Genomic DNA, 27,998 nt, shown 5'->3' on the forward strand with positions numbered 1-27,998 from the left:
GTCCCGTGGGAGTGAGTGAGGAAATCTTGGGCCGGCGGGTTTGAGTGCTTGCCTCTTATCTGCCAGCAGAATCGGGCCAAGAGACGCCTGCACGTGCGGGAGGGAGGAAGCTCCACCTCCCAAGAAAAGAGCAAGTGGGTAGGCAGCTGTGGGGCGGAACCGAACTGTGTGCAGGGTGTTTAGAAGTCGGTCCTGGTCGGCGCCGCTGTCCGCGAGGCCATGGTGCAGGCGGAGCTCTGGGCGATACCCAGGTGAGGGCAGCGCCTCCACCCGGGGATTCCACCGCGGAAAAACTGGGTAGATGCGGGGCAGGGAAGAAAGGATGCTGCCCGCACTGCTCCCTGGTAGCACCCTGAGCGGCCGCAGTTGCGGTAACAGCAGCAGAAAGCACAACGCGGGCCGAGGAGGCGACTCGAGCTACTGGTAAAGTCGCCCAACAGCTGTTTCTCCGTAGTATGCGAGTTGACAAAACAGCCAAAGAACAGGGCTCCCCGTTACAGTCTCCTTCGAGCTCTTTTTCCTTGCTACTTGGAGCTGATTTATGCGGAAACATGCCTTGCACTTGTACCTGGAGGAACTGGAGACAGTGGATTCGACCTTTAGCGGTGGTCATCTACCTAGTGTCCATAGTGGTTGCGGTTCCTCTATGCGTGTGGGAATTACAGAAGCTGGAGGTAAGAGTGTCCTTCACCATCAGCCTCTACCCTTTAAAGTTGCCCATTTTTACCCCAGATGCCCCAGACTCTACATCCTGAAAATTGTCATGTAAATGAGCCCAGTCTTAGTTGATAAACCTGTCTGGTTTCTTGTTCACGGTTTTTCAAAGCATGCTGCAGGTGGAAGGAGGACCAGGTCGAGAAAATAGTTAGAATATATTAAGATTGCTGCTTAGAAGAGCACTCTTTTGCAAGTATTCATCAATTCCCAGAAAGTAAGGTAATTTTATTCCTGAAATCTGATCTGTTCAGATATTGGACTTAACTGGATCAAATAAACTACCTTGAAAACCATGTATTGAATTTTACTAGCATTTAACTAGCTTCCTGAATTAAAGGATTCTAGTTGGTTTAACTTTGTAGTTTGTTTTTACTTACGCATTAGGTTTTAACCCACAAAGATTTTGCAAAAAGTTCCTTGTATATTTTTTGATGTCATATTCTTATTGTGACATCAGTAAAGTACTACAAGCGGGAAGACCCCAAGGTAAATACTCAGCTTAGATGGGTACTTTATAAAAATTGTATAATGAATTTTAAATTCTAAGTTAATAAATACCAGAAAGTACTTTTATTTAACAACACCTGTTTTACAAGAGCATTGGCAAGACCATGGCTATTTTAGGCTTTTTATTATGGAAATGATTTTTCCATAATTAAACAAAATGCAGCTTAATATACATTTGTTTTCTGTATGTTCACTAAATTATATTTTGTTGACTTTCCCATATTGGCATATTCTATGTAGTTATTTTTAATGTTAATATAACATTCCACTACATTAAATATTCCCCATTTGTTAGATGTTTAGGTTATTCTCATAATTTACCTACCAGAATTCAAGTATAGACATCTTAATACAAAGTAGGTATCTTTTACTTGGGAGTATTTTTTTGGAGTGTGGTATAGTAACTCCTTTTAAGGCTAATATGTATAATATCAACCTAGTTTAAGATTTCTCTTAGTTGTTAGTTAACTGTAGTTTTTAAGTGCCAGCTTTTAAGGAAAATTTTAATCTGCAATCTCTACTGCAAACACCCTGAACCAAATTCTCTTCATGTCTTGTCTGGACTATTCTCAATTCAACAGCCAAAGTATCTAATTAAAACATAAGTCACATTATGTGCCTCTTCTCTAAATTTTCCAATCACTCATAGTCCCAGATTGAAAGCCGGTATCTCTAACTATGCCCATTATGGCCCAACATAATCTGACACCACCCCTGCCTCATTCCCCTCTGACTTTCCCCAATTCTGGGCTTCCACCACAACGATTTTGCTCACACATGTGGGGTAGGCTACCTCCTTAGGGCCTTTGCATTAAATGTTCCCCCTTCGTGGCATGCTCTTACTCCAGATGGTATTATTCCTTTACGTCCTTCAGGTCTTTACTCACATGTCACCCAGTTGCCCTGTTTTAAAAATTTCAAGCTTTCCTTCATCACAGTGATAAATCAGGCTTGTGTTCTATATGGTGAGAGCTAAAAACCTGGCACCCACCTGCATGGAACTTAGTGGTGGAGACCAATACAACAACAACAAAAAAACCCCAAATCAATAAAATAAAACTGTACAAAATGGCTATGCTACCAGCTATGGAAAATTAAGTGGAAGTAAAGGACGTTAGAAAGCTCTTTATGGTAGTTAAGAGGTCATTGGTACCCGAGTTACAATGACTTACAGCCCAAATCAAGATAGCAGAAATAGAGATGGAAAACTGAATTTTAAGTATCGTTGGCAGTGAAGAAACAAGACTTGACAGTAGGTTGGGTTGGGGAGGAGAGGCAACGAGAGAAAAAGAAATCAAGAATGACTGTGAGGTTTTTATCTTGAACAACAGGGTAAATGGTGATGCCAGTTAGTGGGATGGAAAATTGATAGGGACAGGTTTGAGAGAAATTGAGTTCTGCTTTAGACATTTAGTTTGAGGTATGTGAGAGACAATCAGATGGGCATGTCAGATACACAGTTGGGTATGCAAGTCTAGAGCTCAGAAAGGTTTGAGCTGCAGATATTAATATGAGAGTTGTCAGAACAGAGATGGTGTTTAAAGCAATAAGGATGGGATGCCTCGGTGGCTCAGTTGGTTAAGTGCCTGCCTTGGGCTCAGGTCATGATCCTGGAGTCCCGGGGTGGAGCCCGATGTCTGGCTCCCTGCTCAGTGGGGAGCCTGCTTCTTCCTCTCTCTCTCTGTCAAATAAATAAATAAAATCTTTGAAAAAAAATAATAAAGCCATAAGGATGGGTGAGATTATAAAGGCTGAGGACCTGGCACCAACATTTAGAAATCTGGTAGAGGAATAGGAACTTAACAAAAAAGCATCAGCCGGTGAGGAAACGGAATGCCAAAAGAGTGGTGTCATGGAAGCCAGAACAGGAGGGTGTTTCAGGAAGTAAATAGTGAACGATGTCCAGTGCTACTGAGACGTCTGTTGGTTTTCATAAGATAGGAGGGTCACTGGTGATACTAGTAATGGTTTCAGTGGAGTTGTAAGAGCTGAAACTAGAGGGAGTTGTTGGAAGAATGAATGTGAGGCAAAGAAGTGATATCAGGATATGAAGACAAGTATTTTGTTCATTTTGGTTTTGTTTTGAGTATTTTGACTCTGAAATGGACCAGAAAAATGAATGGCATTGTAGATAGGAGTGTGGATGAAGGAAGCTTTTTTTTTTTTCCTTATTTTGTTTTGTTTTTAAGGTTACATACAATAACTAGAGCATGTCCCCAAGATTTAGGTATAATCTTATTTAATCTTCTTAAAACCCTGAAGCATAGGAATTGTCCTCGTTCTGTAGATGTGAAAACTGAAACAGAGATAGTGGCTAACGTAACATTGTGCTAAGTGCCTTATATACAATATATCATTCTGTTCATCATTATTCACTAAATGAGTTTATGTATCTAAAATGCTTAACATGGGGCCTGCCACATAGTAGGTGTACAGGAAGCCCTAATTATCACTGTTGTTTTTAAAATTTCAGTATTGCTTTGGAGCAGCAATTCTTTTTCTTGTGGAATAACATCTTAGTTGGGATTAGGTTCTCAGTTGAACACCTAAGGCAGAGTCACATACATCTGCTTGAGCATTAAATGTTTAGGGACAGTTTTGCATGAAAAACATTTGTCTTTTAAACACTAGAATCCCTGTGTTTGACACTGTGAGAAGTCAGTGGGAACTGAAATTGTAGAAAACAAGAAGTTCATAGAGCCCATCCCATGCCCATGGTGGGGCATATACTTATTTATTGGAATGGCAAGATGACCATCTGCACTACTTAAACTATTTCTGTCTCTTACTTGGCTGAGCATGTATAATGAAAGTCCAGTAAGTTAAATGCACACATAATGTCACACTACTCTGCAGTCATTTTACCCTGCCCTATGTGTACTTATGCCCCAAGTAGCTACTCTTTATGTTAAGTGCTCCTCTCTTCCCGGGAGGATTGGACCCAGAGAGCACTCTTACTGCACTTTCCTCTGCTCTGAAAGCATTTGGCTCAGGTTCACTTAACTCACTCCTGGATGTTTGTCCTTAATGGTTTTTTCTTTTCTCTCTACTTTCTTCAAGTTACCGTTGGGGGGGGGGGGGGGGGAGTCTATTCTACTTATCTCCTCCTTGTTTTGTGAACCAAAACAACCCCGCTTCTGGCTGATAAGTCTAAATAATGATACCCTCATATCAGTGTGTCTCAAGTGTGAATAATTTATTTAGAAGTAAATGTAAATTAAAGGTAATAATTATATTAATAATTTCTACAGATACCTAACATTTACTTATTGTGCATCTTAAATATGTGCACACACAAAACAGATTAGATTTCTTATGCATATAGCTTTTTTAGGTAACTCAAAAGTCAAACAACTATAAAATCATGATTCAAATTAATGGCATTAATGTGAACAGATGATGTGTTTCTGAAACTACCACCTGCAATGTAAAAATGGTACTAACTCTGTGATGCAAGTTTTTTTTTTTTTAATTTGACATCACTCTACTGAAATGACTCAGTTCTCTAGTCACTTGTTTTATGATCATTTGAAAAGAACTTTCTTTTTTATAGCACACTGAGGATGCTTGGCCTTCATTAGTCACAAGCACATCATTTTTCTCTTAAGTCTACCACCAAGTTACCACTAAGGCAATTATAAAAACAAATATGGGCCCATTAAAATTACTTGACAGTACTGTTCTTAATTATCACCTTATAACAGAGAAGATCTAGAATATGCTGCTATTATTAAAATGAATACAGGTCTTCCTTGACTTATAATGGGGTTATGTCCTGATAAGCCCATCATAAGTGGAAAATATTGTTCGTAAAAATGCATTTAATGCACTCAACCAGCCAAACATCATAGCTTAGCCTAGCCACATTAAATATGCTCAGAACATTTACAGTAGCTTACAGTTGGGCAAAATCATCTAACAGCCTATTTTATAATAAAGTATTGAGTATCTCTTGTAATTTATTGGATACTGTACTGTACTGAAAGTGAAAAACAGAATGGCTGTGTGTGTACAGAAGGTCCTCAACTATGATGGTTTGACTTAGGATTTTTTGACTTTATAATGGTGTGAAAGCAGTATACATTCAGTAGAGACCGTACTTCAAATCCTGAATATTGATCTTTTCCTGGGTTAGTGCTGTGTAGTATAATGTTCTTCTCATGATGCTGGGCCCGTGCAGCAAGCTGTAGCTTTCAGGCAGCCACGCAATCATGAGGGTAAACAACCAATACATTTAAAGCCATTCTGTGCCCATATAGCCATTCTGTTTTTCACTTTCAGTATAGTATTCATTGAATTATATGAGATATGAGATCTTGAACACTTTATTATGAAGCAGGCTGTGTGTTAGATGATTTTGCCCAACTGTAGGCTAATACAAGTGTTCTGAGCATGTTTAAGGTAGGCAAGATAATATTTGGCAGGCTAAGTGCATTAAATGCAGTTTCAACTTAGGGTATTTCAACCACGATGGGTTTATGGGTTTATTGGGATGTAACGCCATCGCACGTGGAGGAAGTTGTAAGTGTGTAGATTGTTTACCCTTGCGATCCCATGGCTGACTGGGAGCTACAGCTCCCTGCCCCTGCCCAGCATCAGGAGAAGAATATCATACCACATAGCAGAAAACTCAGGAAAAGATCAAAATTTGAAGTATAGTTTCTACTGTATGCATATCACTTTTGTACCATTGTAAAGTCAAGAAATTGAAAGTTGAACCAGGTAAGTCTGGGACCACCTGTACTCAATTTTAAATGAAATTGAGCCAAACAAAAATCCCTGGAAAATGATTGCTCAGACATTCCTTTTAGAATCTTCACCTTCACATACTTGCTTTTCACTTACTATTTTGATTAATCTCCAGCATTCAGCAAGACTTTTTGTGTAGTTGACCCTTGAACAGCATGGGTTTGAACTACTGCAGGTCCACTTATACACAGATATTTGTCAATAAATACAGTGTTGTACTGTAAATGTATTTTCTCTTATGATTTTTTTTTTTTTTTAAAGATTTTATTTATTTATTTGACAGGGAGAGACAGCCAGAGAGAGAACACAAGCAGGGTAAGTGGGAGAGAGAGAAGCAGGCTTCCCGCTGAGCAGGGAGCCCGATGTGGGGCTCGATCCCAGGACCCTGGGATCATGACCTGAGCCGAAGGCAGACGCTTAACAACTGAGCCACCCAGGCGCCCTCTCTTATGATTTTTAATAGCATTTTCTTTTCTCTAGCTTGCTTTATGGTAAAAAAAACAGTATATAATATATGTAACATAGAAAATGTGTGTTAAAGGACTGTTTATGATATTGGTAAGGCTTCTGGTCAAACAGTAGGCTCTTAGTAGTTTTTGGGGAGTCAAAAATTACATACAGATTTTCAACTGTGCAGGAATTGGGGGTGCTAACTCCCAAATTGTTGAAGGGCTAACTGTATTTGCTTTTCAAGTTTTCCATACTGTTTAGTATAGAAGTTCATTGTTAGAAAAATACATTTGTTCTCTATACTTTTGTTTTTTATACCCCTGTTGAAAAAAAGTATCTTGTTCAAAACAGTAAAATTAGAAGTTGTGGACTTCAGCTCTTTTAATTAACTGTTCAAACCCCAAAAATACCAAAATTAAATGCCACTTTTTTCCTTTAAAAAGTTAGCATTGGGGCGCCTGGGTGGCTCAGTCGTTAAGCGTCTGCCTTCAGCTCAGGTCATGATCCCAGGGTCCTGGGATCGAGTCCCACATCAGGCTTCCTGCTCGGCGGGAAGCCTGCTTCTCCCTCTCCCACTCCCCCTGCTTGTGTTCCCTCTCTCGCTGTCTCTCTCTGTCAAATAACTAAATAAAATGTTTAAAAAAAAAAAGTTAGCATTAACTTGTACTCCTGCCTTGAAGAGTGAATTCACAAATTAATATAAAATTCATTCCTTAGGGCCCCACAGATAGAACAGAGTTTCTTTTTTTTTTGCCAGGAAGTGAGTGAATCATTTCAACTCTACCTTAAGATGAGATAGTTCAGGGGTGCATGGGTGGCTCAGTCAGCTGTCTGCCCTCACTCAGCTCAGGTCATGATTCCAGGGTCCTTGGGATCCAGCCCTGCATCTGGCTCCCTGCTCAGCATGTCTGCTCCTCTCTCTTCCCACTGCTCCTCCCCCCTGCCTCGTGCTCTCTGTCTCTCTGTCTCAAATAAATAAATAAAATCTTAAAAAAGAAAGATGAGATTGTTCAAAGTATATTTTTAGAAATTGAGCTTTTAAAGGATAAAATATTGATCAGATACTGACTTAAAAAAAGAAATTAGAGCTTTTTAAAATGTAATATCCTGAGTTGATACTGTTGTATATAAGAGGGGTAGCCCATATTAACACAGTTTGTCTGGACAGTAGTTGTAGCAGTACTTATCATCAAGTGGGAGGGTTAAAAGTGTTAGGCAATACTCAATACACGTTTAACATGTTGGGTAACAATAAAATTCACAGAAAATGTAGGTAGGATTTTAACTCTCCAAACATAAAAACAAAGGTGTAGACCATAAAAGATTTTTTGGGGCGCTTGGGTGGCTCAGTTAAGTGTCTGATTCTTAGTTTCAGCTCAGATCATAATCGCAGGGTCATGAGATCAAGCCCTGTGTTGGGCTCTGCCCTGAGCATGGAGCCTGCCTGTGATTCACTCTCTCTCCCTGCCCTTCTGCCCCTCCCCACCGCGTGCGTGTGCGCTCTCTCTCTCTCTCAAAAAATAAAATAAAATTTTTTAAAGATTTTTAGACTTGACTTGTGGAAAATTTAAAAACTTCTGTACATCCCCAAACACAATAATCAAATATAAAAGACAACAAGCTGAGGAGAAATGATAGAATGTTAATATTCTTAAGGTACACAGTGCTGTTACAAAAGGCCTCACAAGGAAAAATGCTCAACCCCATGAGGAAAAATCCTCCCCCTCCCTCTGCAGAACCACAAATAGGCTGTTTTTCGAAAAAGAAAAATAATAGCCACTAGTCATGTGGAAAATGTTGGGCCTCCTTAATAATCAAACATAAATGTAAAAAATAAAAATATTTTATTTAGCTTTTTAGTTTTAATATCAGGATTTATTTTAATACGTTTTTTTTTAAGGTTGGAATACACACCAAGGCTTGGTTTATTGCTGGAATCTTTTTGCTGTTGACTATACCTGTATCACTTTGGGTGATATTGCAACATTTAGTACATTATACACAACCGGAACTACAGAAACCAATAATAAGGTAAATATTAATATATTTTAATTCTTCTAGTGTTATGTTCACTTATTTCATAAATATGATGTAAAATGTTTTTAACTTATGCTTTGCTTTCCAACTAGGATTCTTTGGATGGTACCCATATACAGTTTAGATAGTGTAAGTATGTTTCATTTTATCTCATTAGCTAAGAACTTGCTTGATGATACAGCTATATTTACAGAATGCTTAAGGTAATGAAAGTTTATTATTTGGCAATAAGAAGTCAGATTAATAAGAAAAGTGAAAAGATTCACTTGTTTTTAATGTTAATAAGAAAGATGAAGTATGACAATAGAAAAGATGGGTGTTTTAAATTTTAAAAAATCTATAGGTATTTTCTTTGCTTAATCTTTTAAAATTTCCAAGTACTAGTTCTTAGTCCTTTAAAGATTTTAATATTTAAAATTACATTATCATCCTTTTTATTTATTAAATCTTTTATTTGGGGGTAAAAAAAAAACCCTTCCTTGATGGAGTCTAACAGGCATTTGTCACAGATGACTGCCTTAATTTGATGACATATAAAGGAAATGTCTTTAATTGCATTTTCTATGACCATCTCAAGGAAAATTTCAGATTATATTTAAGAACCCAATAACAAAATAATTTAGCTTCTTTCTTCATATTCACTATTTACCCCCCAACACGAATGTTTTTACCAATATCCAGTATGTTTATTGCTTTTAAAAGTTCATTTCACAGATTGTCTGGGAGCTCTCATAAATTTTAGAAAGTTTGATGTAAATATGTGATAAGACATCTCAAGTTTAAAAATTAGCATTGTGATTACCATGAATTGGAATGGCAATTCGTTTTATCTTAGCTGCAACTGTTTTTAACATCTGTGCTTTTTCATAGTGGATAGCTTTGAAATATCCCAGCATTGCAATATATGTGGATACCTGCAGAGAATGTTATGAAGCTTATGTCATTTACAACTTTATGGGATTCCTTACCAATTATCTAACTAACCGGTATCCAAATCTGGTATTAATCCTTGAAGCCAAAGATCAGCAGAAACATTTCCCTCCTTTATGTTGCTGTCCACCATGGACTATGGGAGAGTAAGTATGTTTTGTTTTAATCTTTTTATGTTTTTAAGCATCAGTCAGGTCTCTGCAAAGCAGCGTGTTAAGTACTATGAGCAGGACAGAAAGTTTAAGAAGAGTTCCTACCCTCAAGTAGTTCATAGTCAAGTTTAAAGAGTAAGAAAACACATTTTTATAATCCATACATACAGAGTACTCTCTTGTACTTTATTTATCCTAAATAGAAAACTTAAAACATTGCAGGGAAAAAACATCATAAATCATTTAATCAACATCCTTTTACTATTGGGACCCAGGATCTACAGAGATTTACTCAGGATTACATAGCTGGTTAATGACAAAATCAGGTGTAAGACCCAGGGAAAGATAGTCTAGGTGGGGAAACAGCATATGATATGAAATAGGAGCAACAAATAGTGTTTATTCTAGTACTAAATAATGGGCTGTTAGCCTTATATATCCATAGAGGACAGTAAAGGAAAATAAAGCCTGAAAATGTCAGTTGAAGCTAAGATTGCATTTTTTATATGAATGAGCCATTGGATATTTTTCAGCAAGGAAACATTTGAAGATAGCATTTTAGAAGGATTAATTGTGCAATACTATACAGAATGCATTAGAGGCAGGAAGATTCCAGAAATGGGGAAATTAGGAGGTTATTATTACTAGTCCATTTGTGAGATAAGCTGCAAAGGAGGGATGAAATTGGAAGAGAAAGGAAAGAGACTGCAACTGAAGAACTGGTAGGACTTGATCACTGATAATGGGGAATAAGGTGAAAGTTGCAAGTCAAGATGACTGGAATGGTTTGGAGTTATACTAATCAGTGTAGATACAAAACCTGGGGATACCTGTATTACCTACCATGCAATACAGAACCATTTGTACACCATTGGGACTAAATATGTCTCTAGTTTACATACTTGGCAATGACAGGGAGCTACCTAGCTATTTTAAATCATAAGCTCTTAATGTGTTCATTAACACACTTGATATGTATTTAGCACTTAGTGTGTGCCAGTATACGGATATATCCTAGTGCATATAACAGATGTAGAACTCATGGAACCTACATTTTGGTTCACACGTTTGGAATTAAATGAAGACACAAATATAGAGTTATTTATATCAGGAAATGCTATGAAGGAAAAGGAACAGGAGACTATGAAAGAGGAATAGTAAGGGAAAACTATTGTAAGTTGGGGATGGGGGAGAGATACTGTGCTCAGCAACAAATACAATATGGATAGGGAGATTTGTAGCTAATGAGCAGATTGAAGCGATCACTGGATAGAAAAATACTAAGAGAAGACATCAAGGGAATGGGGATTCTCTCTAAAATGGCATAATAGAATTCTTGCTAAGGGCAGACCAAGCACTTACATATCAAGACTGGGGGATGAGCAGCTTATCAAATATCAAGGGTAATCAGGTGTCAAGGGTAGGCAGATGACTTAGCAGTATTCTTACTCAGTCTGACTTAGGCCAAGGACAAGGCCTAAGAATGATGCCTGGTTGAAAAGACAACTCAGAGGAGACCTATCTAAAGTTTGGTCAGGAGAGAGAGTCATTGTCAGATGAGAAGCCATTATAGGATGTTGAATAGAGGACTAGTGCCCAAATTTCATTTTCAGAGATTATTGTGTTCTTTGTAGACTGAATTGCAAGTGGAGAAGGATGGAAGAGATTGCAGTGGTCCAGTAAATATAATGATGATGGCTTGACTTTGATTAGGACTCTCCTCCTAGTAATACAGAACCTAAAATGAGGATCTAGCTATATCTTCACAGTGACTCATCACAATTAGCTAGTGGTCCACTAAAACCCCAGACCTTTTTCAAATGATGCTACTGGTCAAAATCCCCCTATTCTATGCTTGTGCAATTGATTTGTTCCTAACTACACAATTAACATTTATTCTTGTTAATTCTCTTTGTGTTGGTTTCATTTTTTCCTAAGACTCTTGAATTCTGCCTGAATAATGTCAGCAATGCATCCATAGTTATAACTCAGGTATTCGTTCCTTTGAAAAAAACATTGTTTACCAAAGTTAATGCAGTTTTAGCAATAATAAAACATCTCTTGTGTACAAATACATTGTAGGTTACCAATCTCCCTCTAGTAGGTAACTGGCGTTACAAATCTGATAATTAATCAGGCTGTTGCTCTTTAGGATAATTCAGTATAGTGCTTTGGTTATAAGATGTAAATACCATGGCAAGTGTGCAGTTGTTAACTGATTAAAAAACTAAGTCTGCTTTTTATCCTCTTGTTGTAACTTAAGCAGTGAGCACAATGAGTTTTCTTTCAATGAACCTTAAATTTTGTGTATGTTCATGAGAGGAGGGGAAACAGTTTACCTGTTGATTTAGTATACTGGTGAAACAAATGTTTTCATGAAATAGTACTAATCCTTATTATATATTCCCTTCCTTTTGTTTTTAAAATTCAGGTCATGGCCTACCAAGTTAAATTTGACAGTTTGAAAAAAATGCTCTAGGGTATATACCTTGTAGTGGCATGCTAGGTCTTTAGGTTTTGTTCAGCTTTGTTACTGGTAAATTGTTTTCTGAAGTGGCAGTACCATATTCCTCTCCCACCGACAGTATAAAACACTTCTAATTGAACCACATTCTCACCTACATTTGGAATCTTTATATTTGCCTGTCAAGAGAATATAAAGTGGTGTGTTGCTGTGGTCTTAATTTGGATTTCCCTGATTAGTAAGGAGGTTGAGCAACTTTTTATGTTTATTAACCATTTTTGTTTCCTTTCCGAGGAATGCTTGTTTCTGTTTCTCTTTTTTTTAATTTTTTAATTTTTTAAAAGATTTTATTTATTTATTTATTTGACAGAGAGAGACACAGCAAGAGAGGGAACACAAGCAGGGGGAGCGGGAGAGGGAGAAGCAGGCTTCCCGCGCAGCAGGGAGCCTGATGCGGGGCTCGATCCCAGGACCCTGGGATCATGACCCGAGCCAAAGGCAGATGCTTAGTGACTGAGCCACCCAGGTGCCCCGTTTCTCATTTTTTAATGGGTTGTCTGTCTCATGGCTTTAGAGGGGATCTTTATATATTTAGATACTAATTCTTTGTTTAGTGTGTATTGAAAATATCTTTTCCAGTTTTTGGCATGCTTTGCCACCTTTATTAAATCTTTTGGTAAATGGAAGTTTTGAATTTAATTTTAATATAGTTGAATTTATTTTGTAGTCAATACTTTTTGTGTCTTGTTCAAAAAATTATTCCAATTATAGGATTACAAAAACTGTCCTGTGCTTTTCTTCTAAAGATTTCAAAATTTTCTCATTAAGATTTATAAACATTTGATGTTTTGTGTGTATGTTGTGTGAGGTAGGAATGCAGTTTCATTTTATTCCATTAGCTAATTGTCCTAGCACCATTCTCTCCCTTCTACCTCACTGATCTTGCCGTCTCTGTCATATGTCAAATTTCAACACGTATGGATGGGTCTGTTTGTGGCTTTTTGTTTTGGGTTTTTTTTTCTGTTTTGTTGGTTAACTTTTCTGTTCCTGGACCAATTCCATACATTAACTAATAAGTGTTAAAGTGAGGGGCAAGTGCCCTGACCCTATTATCTTGGCTATTTTTGGGTCTTTGCTCTTACATAAAAACTTTAGAAACAGTTTGTCAGGTTGCTTGAAAAGTCTGTTGGGATTTTTTTTATTGTAATTGAATTCAATCTTTATTGATATCTTTATGATTTTTTGAGTCTTAAACTATGAATATGGCCTAGCCTTCTACTTATTTAGCTGTTCATTTACCTTTCAGTAGAGTACATTTTTCTCAAAGAAGTGTATCTTTGTTGATTTTATAAATGTATTTTATTGCTATTATAAATGGCATCTATTTTAAAAATTATTTTAATTGCTTCCAGTGTGTAGAAAGGCAATTGGTTTTGGCATATTGGTCTTATATCCAAAAATCCTGTAACATTTTCTTAGTCTGTAGATCTTTGTAAGTTCTCTGTGCAGGTAGTCCTCTTCAAGTGAAGGATCTCTTTGCTTTCCAGTCTGTACTATACATTTCTCTTTCTTCTCACTGTGCTGGTGAGTATCTCTAGATATTCTTGCATTATTCCTGATTCTAAAGGGAATTCTTATAAAATGTAATTGAGTTTTATGTTTCTAAAGGTGTTTTGTAGGCATCCTTTATCAAGTTAAATGAGCTCTCTTTTACTCCTAGCTTGTTTGAATTTTTAATCATGAGTGATTAAATTTGATCAAATGCTTTTTCTGTATTTATTGAGATGGTTGGTTTTTGCCTTTAACCTATTAATTTAGTGAATTAGATTAACAGCTTTTTTTTTTTTTTTTTTTTAAAGATTTTTTATTTATTTGACAGAGAGAGACACAGCGAGAGAGGGAACACAAGCAGGGGGAGTGGGAGAGGGAGAAGCAGGCTTCCCACGGAGCAGGGAGCCCGATGCGGGGCTCGATCCCAGGACCCTGGGACCATGACCTGAGCCGAAGGCAGACGCTTAACGACTGAGCCACCCAGGCGCCCCAGATTAACAGCTTTTCTAATGTTAAAACACCCTGCATTTCTAGGGTAAATTCAGTGATTAAGATGTATCGTCTGCTTTTCTACACACAAGATTTGGTTTGCTAATATTTTGTTTAGAATTTTTACATCTATGTTCATGAGTAAGATTATAATTTTCCTTTTTTACATTGTTCCTGTCTGATTTTCATATCCACATTATATTGCCTAAATAGGCATTATCGCCTTTTATTTGTGTATCACAGGAAGAGATTGTAACTATAACATGAAAGATTAGACCTGGACTTGTGGGAGGACAGGTATAGAACTGTTTCGGCTTCCTGTTGTTTCTGAAATCAAATAAAATTTTTAGGAATTAGGCAGAATAAACAAAGTTTTAAAATATATAGGCAGGGGCACCTGGGTGGCTCAGTCAAGTAAGCGTCCTACTCGATTTCGGCTCAGGTCATGATCTCGGGGTCCTGAGATGGAGCCCCGAGTTGGGCTCCAAGCTCAGCAGGGAGTCTGCTTGGGATTCTCTCTCCCTCCCTGCTCCCCCTCCCACCCCACTCATGCACGCACACACACTCTCTCAAATAAATAAATCTTTATGGACATACATTTATATCTTCTCAATCTCTTCTGGATCTGTTGTTGTGATTCCTTTTCCATTTCTTTTTTTTTTTTTTTAAAGATTTTATTTATTTATTTGACAGAGAGAGACACAGCGAGAGAGGGAACACAAGCAGGGAGAGTGGGAGAGGGAGAAGCAGGCCTCCCGCTGAGCAGGGAGCCCAACGCGGGGCTCGATCCCAGGACCCTGGGACCATGACCTGAGCTGAAGGCAGACGCTTAGCGACTGAGCCACCCAGGCGCCCCTCCTTTTCCATTTCTAATGCTATTAGTATCTTTAATTTTTTTCTTTGAACAATCTGGTCAGAAGTTTGCCTATTTTTACTAGTCTTTTCAAGAACTGATTTTTGGGGGCATCTGGGTGGCTCAGTCAGTTAAGTGTCTGCCTTCTGCTCAGATCATGATCTTAGGGTCTTGGGATTGAGCCCCGCATCAGACTCCCTGCTCAGCTGGGAGTCTGCTTTTCCCCCTGCCCTTCCCTCCACTTGTGCTCTCTCTCTTGCTCTGCTTGCTCTCTCTCTCAAATATTAAAAAATAATAATAAAAAACATTTTAAAAAGAACTGATTTTTGGCTTTGTTGATTCTCTGTGTAATATATTGGTTTTCTCTATCATTAATTTCTGCCCTATTTTTACTTTCTTTTTCCCATTTCTTTTGGTTTACTATCTTTTCCTAACATGTTAGTCTTAGCTCACTAATTTACATAGCCTTTCTTCTTCCTTTCTTTTAAAGATTTCTTACATTTTTTAAGTAATTTTTTTTTTTTTTTAAGATTTTATTTGACAGAGACACAGCGAGAGAGAGGGGACACAAGAGGGGGAGTGGGGGATGGAGAAGCAGACTTCCTGCCGAGCAGGGAGCCTGATGCGGGGCTCGATCCCAGGACCCTGAGATCATGACCTGAGTGGAAGGCAGACACTTAACAACTGAGCCACTCAGGCACCCCGAATTTTTTAAGTAATCTTTACACTTAATGTGGGGCTCGAACTTAACCCCGAGATCAAGTCACATGGTCTTCTGACGGAGCTGGCCAGCCACCCCCTTTCTTCTTTAATACTGCATTGAAAACTACATTTTCCCTCCACGTTCTACATTCACTTAATTCCAACTTTTTTTTATTGAAAAATGTAATTGACATACATTAAGTTAATAAGTTATACTAATTATACTAATTTCAGTTGTTCAAAAAATTGTTCAATTTTTTTTTAAAGGGCAGAGACATTTATGATTATTCATGGGGAAAAGATGGAGCACGTACATTCAGGAAACATGTACCATATATTCCCATGTTTACTTTGGGGTGGAGACTTGACATCAGAATGAAGCAAAATTGAATCCCTGATGTCAGGAGGTTATCTTAGGACAAGGAGAAGGGGCTGTGGGCATGCTCTGAGAGCTGGTACAACCTGGATGGGGTCTTAGGCTCCTTCTCTCAGGAAAGGAATCAGGACCTTGCTTGTTCATAGGCTGCAGCCGTATCAGTTGACCTTGAGTCCAGACTTCTGCAGGGACAGCTAGTATTGGTAGCAGGGCCTGGTAAGGCTGAGGGGAAGCAAGGTATCAGGCCAACATTTCCAAGGGGCTTTATTGGCTCCATAAAGTTGATCTGACTTTCTTAAAGCTGTCTCATCATATCTGAGTCTACGCATGTGTCTCTTAAAGATGACATTCCATACTCACTATTTATATGTATTGCAAAATGATCACCACAGTAAACCTAGTTAATATCCCACCACCACATAAATCCCAGATTTTATATTTTATATTTTCATTATCGTCCATGTAATGTTTTTAAATTTCTATTGGGATTTTTTCTTTACTGGAGTTATTCTGGAATATTTTAAATTTCCAAACAGGATTTGGGGTGGGGGGTAGATTTTCATTTTATTTCTTTTCATTGCAGTCAGAGAATATACTCGCCCTGAGACAGTCTTTGGAATTGGTTAAGATTTGTTTCATGTCCTTTACTACATGATCAGTTTTTATAAAGGTTCCCTGTATGTTTGAAGAGATTGTATATTCTATATTAATGAATGACTGTATTATATTTATGTCCATGGGATCAGTCTTATGTGTTATTCAATTTTTCTGTATTTCTGTTGATTTTGGCTACTTATACTGCCAGTTACTGAAAAAGATACTTAAATTCTGCCACTGATTGTCACTTTCTGTACTTTCGTCAGTTTTTGTTTTATATATTTTGATGCTGTTTCTATTCCAAATAATCTTTTTTGTCTTGGATGCCTGAGTGGCTCAGTCAGTTAAGCATCCAGCTGTTGATTTTGGCTCGGGTCATGATCTCAGGGGGTCATGAGATCAAGCCCTGCATTGGGCTCCATGCTGAGTATGGAGTCAGTCTCTCTCCCTCTTCCTTCTTCCTCCTCCCCTCCCTCTCCCCTCACACACATGCTTTCTAATAAAAAAAAAAAAACCAAAAACTTCTTTGTCTTAAAGGTATTTTCCTGTTCTTTCTTTTGTTTAGTATTTGCCTGGCATATCTTTCTCTACCTTTGACTTTCATCCTTTCCATTTCCTTATGTTTTAGATATATTACTTTTTTTAAGTTTAGTATTTTTTGAATTCTAATCTGACAATTCATCACTTAAATTAGGCCATTTACATTTTTGTGATTATTGATATATTCATTTAAAATCTTGACATCTGTTTTCTTTTTGTCTCACTTTCTTCTATCCTTTTATCATTGATTCCATTTTAAAGTAAGCCTTTATTTTAGAATAATTTTAAATTTACAGAAAAGTTGCAAAGACAAGACAGAGATTTCTAATACACCCTTCAGCCAGCTTCTCCTAATGTTTAACATCTTACGTAATCGTGGTACATTTGTCAAAACTAAGAAATAACACTGGTGGGCACCGTGCCCGAGTGGCTCAGTCAGTTAAGCGTCGGATTTCAGCTTAGGTCATGATCTCAGGGTCGTGAGATCAAGCCCAGTGTGGGGTTCTGTGCTCAGTCTGCTTGAGATTCTCTTTCTCTCCCTCTGCTCGTCCCCCCACTCACACGTTCTCTTTTTCTCTCTAAAATAAATAAATCTTGGGGCACCTGGGTGGCTCGGTCGTTAAGCGTCTGCCTTTGGCTCAGGTCATGATCCCAGGGTCGATTGAGCCCCGCATCAGGCTCCCTGCTCAGTGGGAAGCCTGCTTCTCCCTCTCCCACTCCCCCTGCTTGTATTCCTGCTGTCGCTCTCTCTCTCTGTCAAATAAATAAAATCTTAAAAAAAAATAAAAATAAATAATCTTAAAAAAAAAAACGAACGAACATTGGTATAATACTTTTAACTGCAGACTCTTCAGATTTCCCAAGTTTTATCACTAATGTCCTTTTTCTAGGATCCAGTTCAGGAATCTACATTTTAATAAAGATTTTAATAAATAATTTTAAAGTTTTCCAAACAGAGGAATACAAACAAATGTAAACAGAAAAATCTGTTTTAAAACACCCATATTTAACAAATATTAATATATTATAGGTTTGTGACTATAAAATATATATATATTTTTTTTTTTTTAAAGATTTATTTATTCACTTAGAGAGAGTACATGAGAGGGGGGAGGGTTAGAGGGAGAAGCAGGCTCCTGGCTGAGTAGGGAGCCTGATGCGGGACTCGATCCCGGGACTCCAGGATCATGACCTGAGCTGAAGGCAGTCGCTTAACCAACTGAGCCACCCAGGCGCCCGTAAAATATTTTTTAAGAAACCTTGAAAACCAAAAGCTTTTTCACAGCTCATATAGTGGCAAAACAGGGTATAATCTTTGACTATTTGTAATTTTAACATGACTCTTTTACCTATTATGAAAATACGTATTTTACTGCAATTGTATCAACCTGTTTGACTGCGGGTGCTACTCCAGATTCCATTGGTAGGTAGTTACTTTATTTTGTTATTGTTGCTGTTTTCATTTTCTTACTCCATTTTTTTTATTTCATTTTTTTTCTTATGGGTTTAAAAGTTATACTTTCTAATGTTATCATGACTAGTTAAGAGGCTAAAATTTATTGTGACTACTTAAAATCTAACTTTAATCTTAAAAATTAGACATTTTTTTGGATAGTTTTTTTTAGTCTTTTGTAGATTTAACTACAAATATTAACAATTTACATGGGGCGCCTGGGTGGCTCAGTCATTAAACGTCTGCCTTTGGCTCAGGTCATGATCCCAGGGTCCTAGGATCGAGCCCCACATCAGGCTCCCTGCTCGGTGGGAAGCCTGCTTCTCCCTCTCCCACTCCCCCTGCTTGTGTTCCCTTTCTCACTGTCTCTCTGTCAAATAAATAAATAAACAAACAGTTTACTTGCTCCTTGCATCTCAGCGCTCTGTGGGATCATTTCCTTCTTTCTAAAGTCTGGCCCTTAAAATTAAGTTCCCTTTAGTGTCATTTTATCACTGGCAAATTTTCTCAGATACACTTATCCAAAAGTATCTTTATTTTGCCCTCATTCTTAAAAGACTGTTTTGCTGGGTGTAATTCTGTGTTGACAGGAATTTTCTTCAAGCATTTTGAAGATTTTATTCTAATTCTGGCTTCGATTATTACTGTTAGGCTTCTCCTGTCAATTTGTTATTCCATTATAGATGATCTGTCTCCACCTGCATTTAAGACCCCATCTTTGATGTTTTGCAGATCACTATGAAGTATTTAGGTTATTTTGTTTCTGTTTTAGTCCTGCTTAATTTACAGGGTGCCTCAACCTGTAGATTCATATCTTTAATCATTTCTGCAAAGTTCCTAGCCATAACCTCTTCTGATTTTGCCTTTCCTCTACTGTCTTCTGTAACTCTCACATTTTCCTCTTTGTCTCAGCCTTTGCTACATTCTGGGCAGTTTCTTCAAATACATCTTCAGTTCATTAATTCTCTACAGCTTTCAAAGGTAGCTAATTGACTTTACTTCATTTATAAAGAGTATGGGGCAGGAAGTACAGCATGTATAGCCAAGGCATTCTCTCAAGAGGTCTCCCAACAAGCCCAAGTGCACCCTTTAGGCCCCCACAGAGGGCACACTTAGCTGTAAGAGGGAGTGAACCACCTCAGCAGGGAGAAGAACCTCTCAGCACACAGAACCCCAGCAGTTTCTTTATTCAGTCCTATTAACATAACACCTCAAGGCTTGTATGCCAGATTCTCAATCTTCTCAGTTTAGATGTAAATTTTTTTTTAAGATTTATTTATTCATTTGAGAAAGATAGTGCACAAGAGGGGAGAGGCAGAGAGGGAGAGGGAGAGGGAGGGAGACTCCTCAAGCAGACTCCCAGCTGACTGCAAAGGCTAATAACATGGGGCTCGATCCCAGGACTCTTGAGATCATGACCTGAGGCGAAATCAAGAAGTCAGCCGCTTAACTGACTGAGCCAGCCAGGTGCCCCTAGATGTAACTCTTAAAGGGGATTCATAATACATAACATTGATAATCAGTTCTCCTGATAGTAGTGCTAAATAAAGCATTTGCCCTCAGAGCAACTTGGTCTTTTAAGGCTTGTACAAGGCTGTCAGGTAGAGAGCCTTTTTTGTTTTGGGACTTCCTGTTTTGTTTTTGTTACTCTTCGTGAATTTTCCCCTATGTTGAGTGAGCCCACCAATAGGATAAAAATTGTTTATGCAGGATCTTTGTTTGTCCTTTCATAATATCTAATCAGTGATACTCTCTGGAATAATATTTAAATTCCAAACTTGAAACTGAACCTTAAATGTAAATAATACCTTCTGAATACACTTTCACATATACATGGACACAGTTCATATTTTACTCAGTCTTTCTTCCAGAAACATACAGGGACAAACTTTTGTTCTTTCTGTGCTGCAGTAATCAGGAATTTGAGACTGAACACAGAAAGGGAAACCTTTCAGAAGATGTAGTCGTCAAATAATTTAAAAAACAGCATTTAAACAATGTTTGCTACCATCCACATTCTTCCCCAGTTGTTCATTTAGAATGACTAAATTAAAAGGATTAAATATAAATATGGCATCATTTGTCAAAGTGATTTTAATTTGGGGGGCTTTGGAGAAAATCTGGTACTATTTAAATGAGTAGTTGAAATTGCTAAGGTTTTTTTTTTCCCCCATTTGGCAGAGTATTGCTATTTAGGTGCAAACTGGGTGTTTTGCAGTATACAGTGGTCAGACCATTCACCACCATTGTCGCTTTGTAAGTACAAAGAATTTATATTATCATTTTTTAAAATCCTCATGCTCTGACTTAAGTGAGAACAGCTGATACAAAGAGCATTAATTTACTTGTCTATGATATATATCTAGTCTGTTTCAAAAAACATGGTATACAGAAACCCTACAATATTAAAATAAATAAGGTGACCATTTATAAGCAAAGAATCACCACAGAATTCTTCTTTAAAATAACATTCTCTACAGCTTTCTGGAAAACATTTTTAAAATGTTTTTTTTCAAATATTAATGTTCGCACAGCTTTACAAAAATACCTGTTACATGAAGTTAAAGTATGCTACCTTAGGTCCACTATATGGTTTTATTTTCTATATGGATTATTTTCTATATGGTTAACTTAGAATATGAGTACTATATTCCAAGGATGAATCATGTTTTTCTTTTGTAAGAATTCTGTCGAGGCTTAGGAGGTGAGATAAAATGGTATTATCATTAAGCTATCTGGTAAAATAAAAATATAAGAATATCAGATAAAGTGAGTAGATTGCATGTTTTGTCTGCTATTCATAATTAAATTGTGCATGTTCAGAGGAGAAAGGAGAAGGTGAAAGAAGCATTCATTTCTTTTTTCTACCTTTGAGCTAGCAATCCTTTAGTAACATTTACCTTAGAATTAAATCTAATTTATTTATGAAAGCATGCTTTATTTGTCTGCAGTTTAGAAACGGGAATCATGTAAGTTAATTCTTAGATCTGGGTGTTCATAAAATTTACCTTCCAAAATAGTTTGGGGAAAAAAATATAGTTGTATATATTGACTAGCATTACATGCTTTTTAAAATTTCAAAATTCAAAAAAACATAATTTTTTTTAATCTAGTAATTACCCCTTCTAATTCAATGTGTGTGTCTTATTTTAGATTTAAGATGGGGGAATAATCATATGGTAGCATTACTAGAAAAATTTTTTAATTTTAAACCACCTCAGTGACCAAAAATCAAGTGATTATCTGTAGGGTCTTTTAAATAAACTGACTTCTAAATTTAAATATTACTGTCAATGCTATGTGTTAAAATATATTTTGATTTAATCATAAATCTCATTTTTACCATTTTTAAGAATCTGTGAGCTGCTTGGTATATATGATGAAGGGAACTTTAGCTTTTCAAATGCTTGGACTTACTTGGTTATAATAAACAACATGTCACAATTGGTAAGTAAATATTAATTTTAATTGTATTGAATTAGCATCTATGACTAAATTTTCTTAGAAGTTTCTTTGGGAATAAAGTTTGTTATTTTTTAATTTTGAAATTCAATTTATAGGAAAGAACTTGAAGAAACTTTAACATGTCTTTATATATATATAAAGACATAGTATCTTTGTAAATTACCTGGTGACTTTTACCTTGACCTGTTGTTCATGTTTGTTCATTTGGTCCTAGTAGTCATTACATAGTTGTGTGGATGTCATAAATAAAAGCACAATGCTATCCTTAAAAAAAACATAACCTAGGCATACTCAATAAGAGAAAATGTCTTGTCTAAAAAAAAAAATGTCTAATTGGTATATGATAATACCAGGTTTGGGTTTTTTTTAAACGTTTTTTTCTTTTTTAAGATTTTATTTATTTGAGAGAGAGAGAAAACGCACGAGCGCACACAAGCAGGGGGAGCAGCAGCAGGAGAGGGAGAAGCAGGCTCCCCGCTGAGCAAGGAGCCCGATGTGGGACTCAATCCCAGGACTCTGAGATCATGACCTGAGCTGAAGGTCAGACGCTTAACTGACTGAGCCACCCAGGCGCCCCAGTACCAGGTTTGAATAAAAATGGGAGAATAAAATTCTCTCGTATCTTTGGAATAAAGGAAAATTGCAAATGCCAAGTTTAAAGAAAAATGATGTTCTAGAAACTGAAATGCTCTAAAAAATAACTGTCTGGGGCGCCTGGGTGGCTCAGTTAAGCATCTGCCTGCAGCTCAGGTCATGATCCTGGGGTCCTGGGATCAAGCTCCGCGTTGGGTTCTCTGCTCAGTAGGGGGCTTGCTTTTTCCTCTCCCTCTGACCTTCCTCCCCCCCCATAAATAAATAATAAATGTCTGATACTTTCAGCTTAAGAACATGTACTTTATTTAAAATCTTTAATGTTTTCAACAAAATAATAGGTGCAGTGGCATGCATGTGTGATATTACATGTTTGTTATAATAATATGCCTTTGCATTCAAAGCTTTCGCATATAGGTTCATATTCTTTGGAACCAGTAATTCCATTTCTGGGAATGTATCCTCAAGAAATGGCTTATTTTTAGTTTGAATATGTTTGTGTTTGCAGCCTATCTTTTTTTTTTTTAAAGATTTTATTTATTTGAGAGAGAAGGAGAGAGGGAGCATGAGAGGGGGAAGGGTCAGAAGGAGAACCAGGCTCCCCGCTGAGCAGGGAGCCCAATGTGGGACCCGATCCCAGGACACCAGGATCAGGACCTGAGCCGAAGGCAGTTGCTTAACCAACTGAGCCACCCAGGCGTCCCTACAGCCTATCATTTGTAATAGCCAAAGTCTGGAAACCATGCAAAGCCCAGTGATAGGGACTATTTAAATGTACTATGGTTCTTCCACTGACCAAAATATTAAGTAATCATTAAAATAATCCTTATGGGGATGCCTGGGTGATGCAGTCGGTTAAGCATCCGATTCTTGGTTTCAGCCCAGGTTGTGATCTCAGGGTGGTGGGATTGAGCCCTCAGCGGGGAGTCTGCTTGAGATTCTATCTCCCTCTCCCCCTCCCCTGTGTGCTCTCGCGTGCTCTCAAATAAATAAAATCTTTTTTAAAAATACACCTGGGTGGCTCAGTCAGTTAAGCGGCTGCCTTCGGCTCAGGTCATGATCCCAGGGTCCTGGAATCGAGTCCCACATCAGGCTCCTTGCTCGGTGGGGAGCCTGCTTCTCCCTCTGCCTGCCTCTCCCCCTGCTTATGTTCTCTCTCTCTGACAAATAATTAAAATCTTTAAAAAAAAAAGAATATTCCTAGGGCACCTTGGTGGCTCAGTCGTTAAGCGTCTGACTTTGGCTCAGGTTGTGATCCCAGGGTCCTGGGATCGAGTCCCGCAACGGGGGCTCCCTGCTCAGCAGGAAGCCTGCTTCTCCCTCCCCCACTCCCTCTGCTTGTGTTCCCTCTCTCGCTGTGTCTCTTTCTGGCAATAAATAAATAAAAAATCTTTAAAAAAAAAAAAAAAGGCCCCTTATGTGTAGAAGGGAAGGGTTGGATAATGGGACTATGGACAACTTTGTATTTTTCTTTATTGCTTTCATATTCTAAAATATTTTACATGAACATTTTATATACTGTAATGGGAAAAACTAAACTTTCAGGGAAATGTTTATTTCTATGTACAATACACTAGGTTGTTACAACTGATTTCTAAAAATAGTTAATAAAGTCTTAAAAACTATTTTGAAAAAGTAAATTGAGCTGGATTAACATACTGCCCTCAAGAAAAATTGTTTACCTGATTGCTTACTTTCATATTTAATGGTCATAATTTTATTCACATAGTACTTATTTACTGTGTTGTCTAATAAGCAGATATATTTTTAAAAAAAAGCAGATATATTTTTACTTGGGCTGAATGAGGGCCTTTTCCTCCACTCATGACAGTCATTTGTTCATTGTTTTTTTTTATGGGCCCCCATAAGTGAATGCTGAAAACCATTTTCAGGGAAGACATTATGCATCTCTTCTGAGAAATTTCACATCCTATATTTTCATCCACAGTAAACTCTAAAAGCTCATTATTAATCTAAAAAATAACAGAACAGAAAGCCTAGAAAAATTTGCCTAAAACATTACTCTGTACCAGGTCTCTGTTTTCTCTAACTGTATTATTTCTGTTACCGTCTTTAGTTCTTCTTATTGAATAAGTTTAACTGTTGTTAATTTTGTTTCCAGTTTGCCATGTATTGTCTGCTCCTATTTTATAAAGTACTGAAGGAAGAACTGAGTCCAATCCAACCTGTTGGCAAATTTCTTTGTGTAAAACTGGTGGTTTTTGTTTCTTTTTGGTAAGTGTTGCTTTCTCTTAAATGTAATGTTTGCATTTTCTACAGGGCAATAACACTGTTGATTAGGGAGGATTTTCAAAATAATCCTAATAATAGAAAATGAATTAAAATGTCTCTACTTACCTTTTAAAAAAGTTCATCTGTTTAGCCCTTCTTGGTTTTTCATAAAGAAATAATCAGATGGTCACCATAACATTTATAAGAAGAAAATAATTTGAGACAACCTAACTGTCTCAACACTAGAGGAATCATTAAAAAATACATGATGGTCCTTTCATATAAGAGAATAGTCTGCAGTTTGGAAGATAAACATAAGAATATTTAATAATGTAACGTAATGCTCATTTGCTTAGTAAAATATATTTTTTAAAGCAGAAGGCAAAACTGTACATGGTCCCAATTTAGTAAAAGGGTGGGTGATAGGGGACCTAGAAACAAATACACCAAATTTAACAGTATACAAATACAAAAAGGGGGAAAAGAATAAATCCTTGAAATCCTACCACTCAGAAAGAATGAGTAACATTGTGGTGCAGATAATGTCACATATAAAATGCCACAGAAAGAGTTTCATACCATAAAAACTTGCAGAACTCAACGATAATATATTAAGTATGTTGTGGATATAGTTCTTTGTCAGTAAAGTGAGGATATATTTTCTTATCGTTTGGGATTGTTTTTTGGTTTTACTAAGTATTCTGTTCTGTGGATCTAACCTTTTAATTACTCTCCTATTGACATTTAGATTGTTCCTCATCCTTTCACCATTACAAGCAATATTGAAGTAAAATTCTTATATTACAGAACTATATAAACCTGTCTCATTATTAGCTGTTTAAATTTAACCTAGGGTCGTAGCCACGGATGTGCTTGCAATGTTCAATGTGACTCCCATTTTGGGAGTCCAGTGCCTTCTGAGTTGGTCTCTAGTTCCAGCACTTCCAACAAGACTGGTTTCAAAATGTTTTTAAAAATAATCTGAATAATAATACATGTGTAAATAACACTTCAGTGTCCTTTATTTTAAATGCCTATTGTTCAAGGTTGTGGGCATTGTCTGTGTATAGGAAGAACTTAAAATCTAATTACTAATTACTTGTATACACTTTCAAAACAAAGACATATAAACCAAGTTTTGAAGTTCCATGTGTATAAGAATGCATAATCAAAATTCACACGATGAAACTGTACTAGAAGAATAAATTTGTAAAGCAAATAAATGTATTTAGTATAGATATACGGTGTCTTCAGGAGTATGCTGTGAAGGTAGGGTGGTGGTGGTGGTGGTGGTCCACAAGTTGTGCTGGGGTTTAACTTTTTAAAATGGCATATTTTTAAAACAACTGCTCATTTTATGCTTGATATAGATATGGCGTTTACCTTTTCCTAACATATAGGCAAGCAGTAGTTATTGCTTTGTTGGTAAAAGTTGGCGTTATTTCTGAAAAGCACACATGGGAATGGCAAACTGTAGAAGCTGTGGCCACAGGACTCCAGGTTAGTGCTCTCTGTAAATAAAACTTTACTGTTTACTCATTTTCCATATTATCTCCTAAACCTGACAACATGCAGGCCGTGAGGCTACTATTATCCTCACTTCACAGAGGAGAAAATGGAGGAACCCTAGAGAGACTAGCCATCATCACTAATTTGTGGTAGAGCCAGGAACAGAACCTAGATTTTTGTTTTTCCTAGTCAGTCTCTCTTTGTGCATTTCTCTTCCTAGTCTTTGGGCAGTGGATTGAGACTGCATTGTACTTTCAAAAACATACTTGACTGAAGTAGTGTAAAGTTTTGTCCTTTTTTTAAGAGGTCAAAAATGAGTTATTTTGGGAAAATGAATATAATCTTATGGGGGAAAAAAAACAGCTGTTGATACTGAAATACTTTTTGAAAAGAGAGAAAGATAGTGCTTTTCCTTTATCTACAAAACTAGATTTAAGCTGAAAGATGGCTGCTATTTTTGTTTTTGTTATTATAGGACTTTATCATCTGTATTGAGATGTTCCTTGCTGCTATTGCTCATCACTACACTTTCTCATATAAACCATATGTCCAAGAAGCAGAAGAGGGCTCATGCTTTGATTCCTTTCTTGCTATGTGGGATGTTTCAGATATTAGGGATGATATTTCTGAACAAGTAAGGCATGTTGGTAAGTACCAGCCATTTCATTCGTCCAAATAGATAATTGTAGTTCTCCTGCTGGGGCAATTTAGAAGCTGTTTAAGACATGAAAAGACACTGTTTAAAGCAGTACCCGTAAAGCTCTTCAAAATGAGAGATGGGAGGGGGGACTTATTCCTAGCATGGTAAGTTTATAGTGGTAAAAATAACTTTTGACTAACTTGGAAACCTTTCTATTACTTTAAAGGAAGGACAGTCATGGGACATCCTAGGAAAAAGTTTTTTCCTGAGGATCAAGATCAAAATGAACATACAAGCTTGTTATCCTCATCCTCACAAGATGGAATTTCTGTTGCCTCTTCTGTACCACCTTCACCCATGGGTCATTACCAAGGGTTTGGACACACTGTGACTCCCCAGACTACACCTACTACAGCTAATATATCTGATGAAATATGTAATGATACTACAGAAGAGAAAAAAGAACTTATAGATAAATCCGTGGCCTCCTGAACAATGTGCAAAAGCATTGCTCCTGCTACCATGATTTCATTACCTGGTATCCCATTGCTCAGGATTTTGTGCTTGGGACAAGCCATAAATGATGGAAAATTTCAACATAAAGAAGGTGAAAGCCAGGTACAACTACTGGATTTATATAACTGACTTGAGTTTTGTATATCACAAATAATCAGTCTAAATATCCTAGACTTAGACTTGATTTCTTAACATTAGAGTATCACATACTCAAATGGTAGAAGATGACTCTACTAAATGTTCCTAATGTTACATTGCTTTATCAAGAGGATGGACATTAAAAAAAAAAAAAAAAATCAATGCTTCCTACCACTGCTGCATGAATATAATGCTCTGGATTTAGCAGAAAGTGTAATTTGGAAATATGAATTAGTGGAACTTAATCATGTGCCATATATGCCTACCTAACAATTATTTCTCTATTTCTCAACTGGATGTCTTTCAATAAATAAGAATTTATCATTTATTTTCTGCAATT

The 27,998-nt window shown here is 37.1% G+C and overlaps 1 protein-coding gene across 1 annotated transcript; it reads left to right on the forward strand.

The window, feature by feature from the left end:
• On the forward strand, positions 1-27,996 carry TMEM184C (transmembrane protein 184C). Its single transcript, XM_036117135.2, has 10 exons — positions 1-674; positions 8,324-8,454; positions 8,553-8,589; positions 9,331-9,536; positions 20,749-20,823; positions 21,921-22,014; positions 24,746-24,858; positions 26,256-26,355; positions 26,840-27,011; positions 27,231-27,996. Exons 1-10 carry the CDS (start codon positions 456-458, stop codon positions 27,494-27,496), a joined length of 1,413 nt encoding a protein of 470 aa, XP_035973028.1. The 5' UTR covers positions 1-455; the 3' UTR covers positions 27,497-27,996.
• Positions 27,997-27,998: the final 2 nt, after the last annotated feature.

Source organism: Halichoerus grypus, chromosome 3 (genome assembly GCF_964656455.1).
Source record: "Halichoerus grypus chromosome 3, mHalGry1.hap1.1, whole genome shotgun sequence".
NCBI classification, from domain to species: domain Eukaryota; kingdom Metazoa; phylum Chordata; class Mammalia; order Carnivora; family Phocidae; genus Halichoerus; species Halichoerus grypus.

Excerpts from the sequence above, each read along its gene's own strand:
- TMEM184C (XM_036117135.2), top strand. The coding sequence starts at position 456 with ATGCGAGTTGACAAAACAGCCAAAGAACAGGGCTCCCCGTTACAGTCT. Across the intron at positions 675-8,323 it reads GGGAATTACAGAAGCTGGAG|GTTGGAATACACACCAAGGC; the intron begins GTAAGAGTGTCC and ends TTTTTTTTTAAG. Across the intron at positions 8,590-9,330 it reads CCATATACAGTTTAGATAGT|TGGATAGCTTTGAAATATCC; the intron begins GTAAGTATGTTT and ends GCTTTTTCATAG.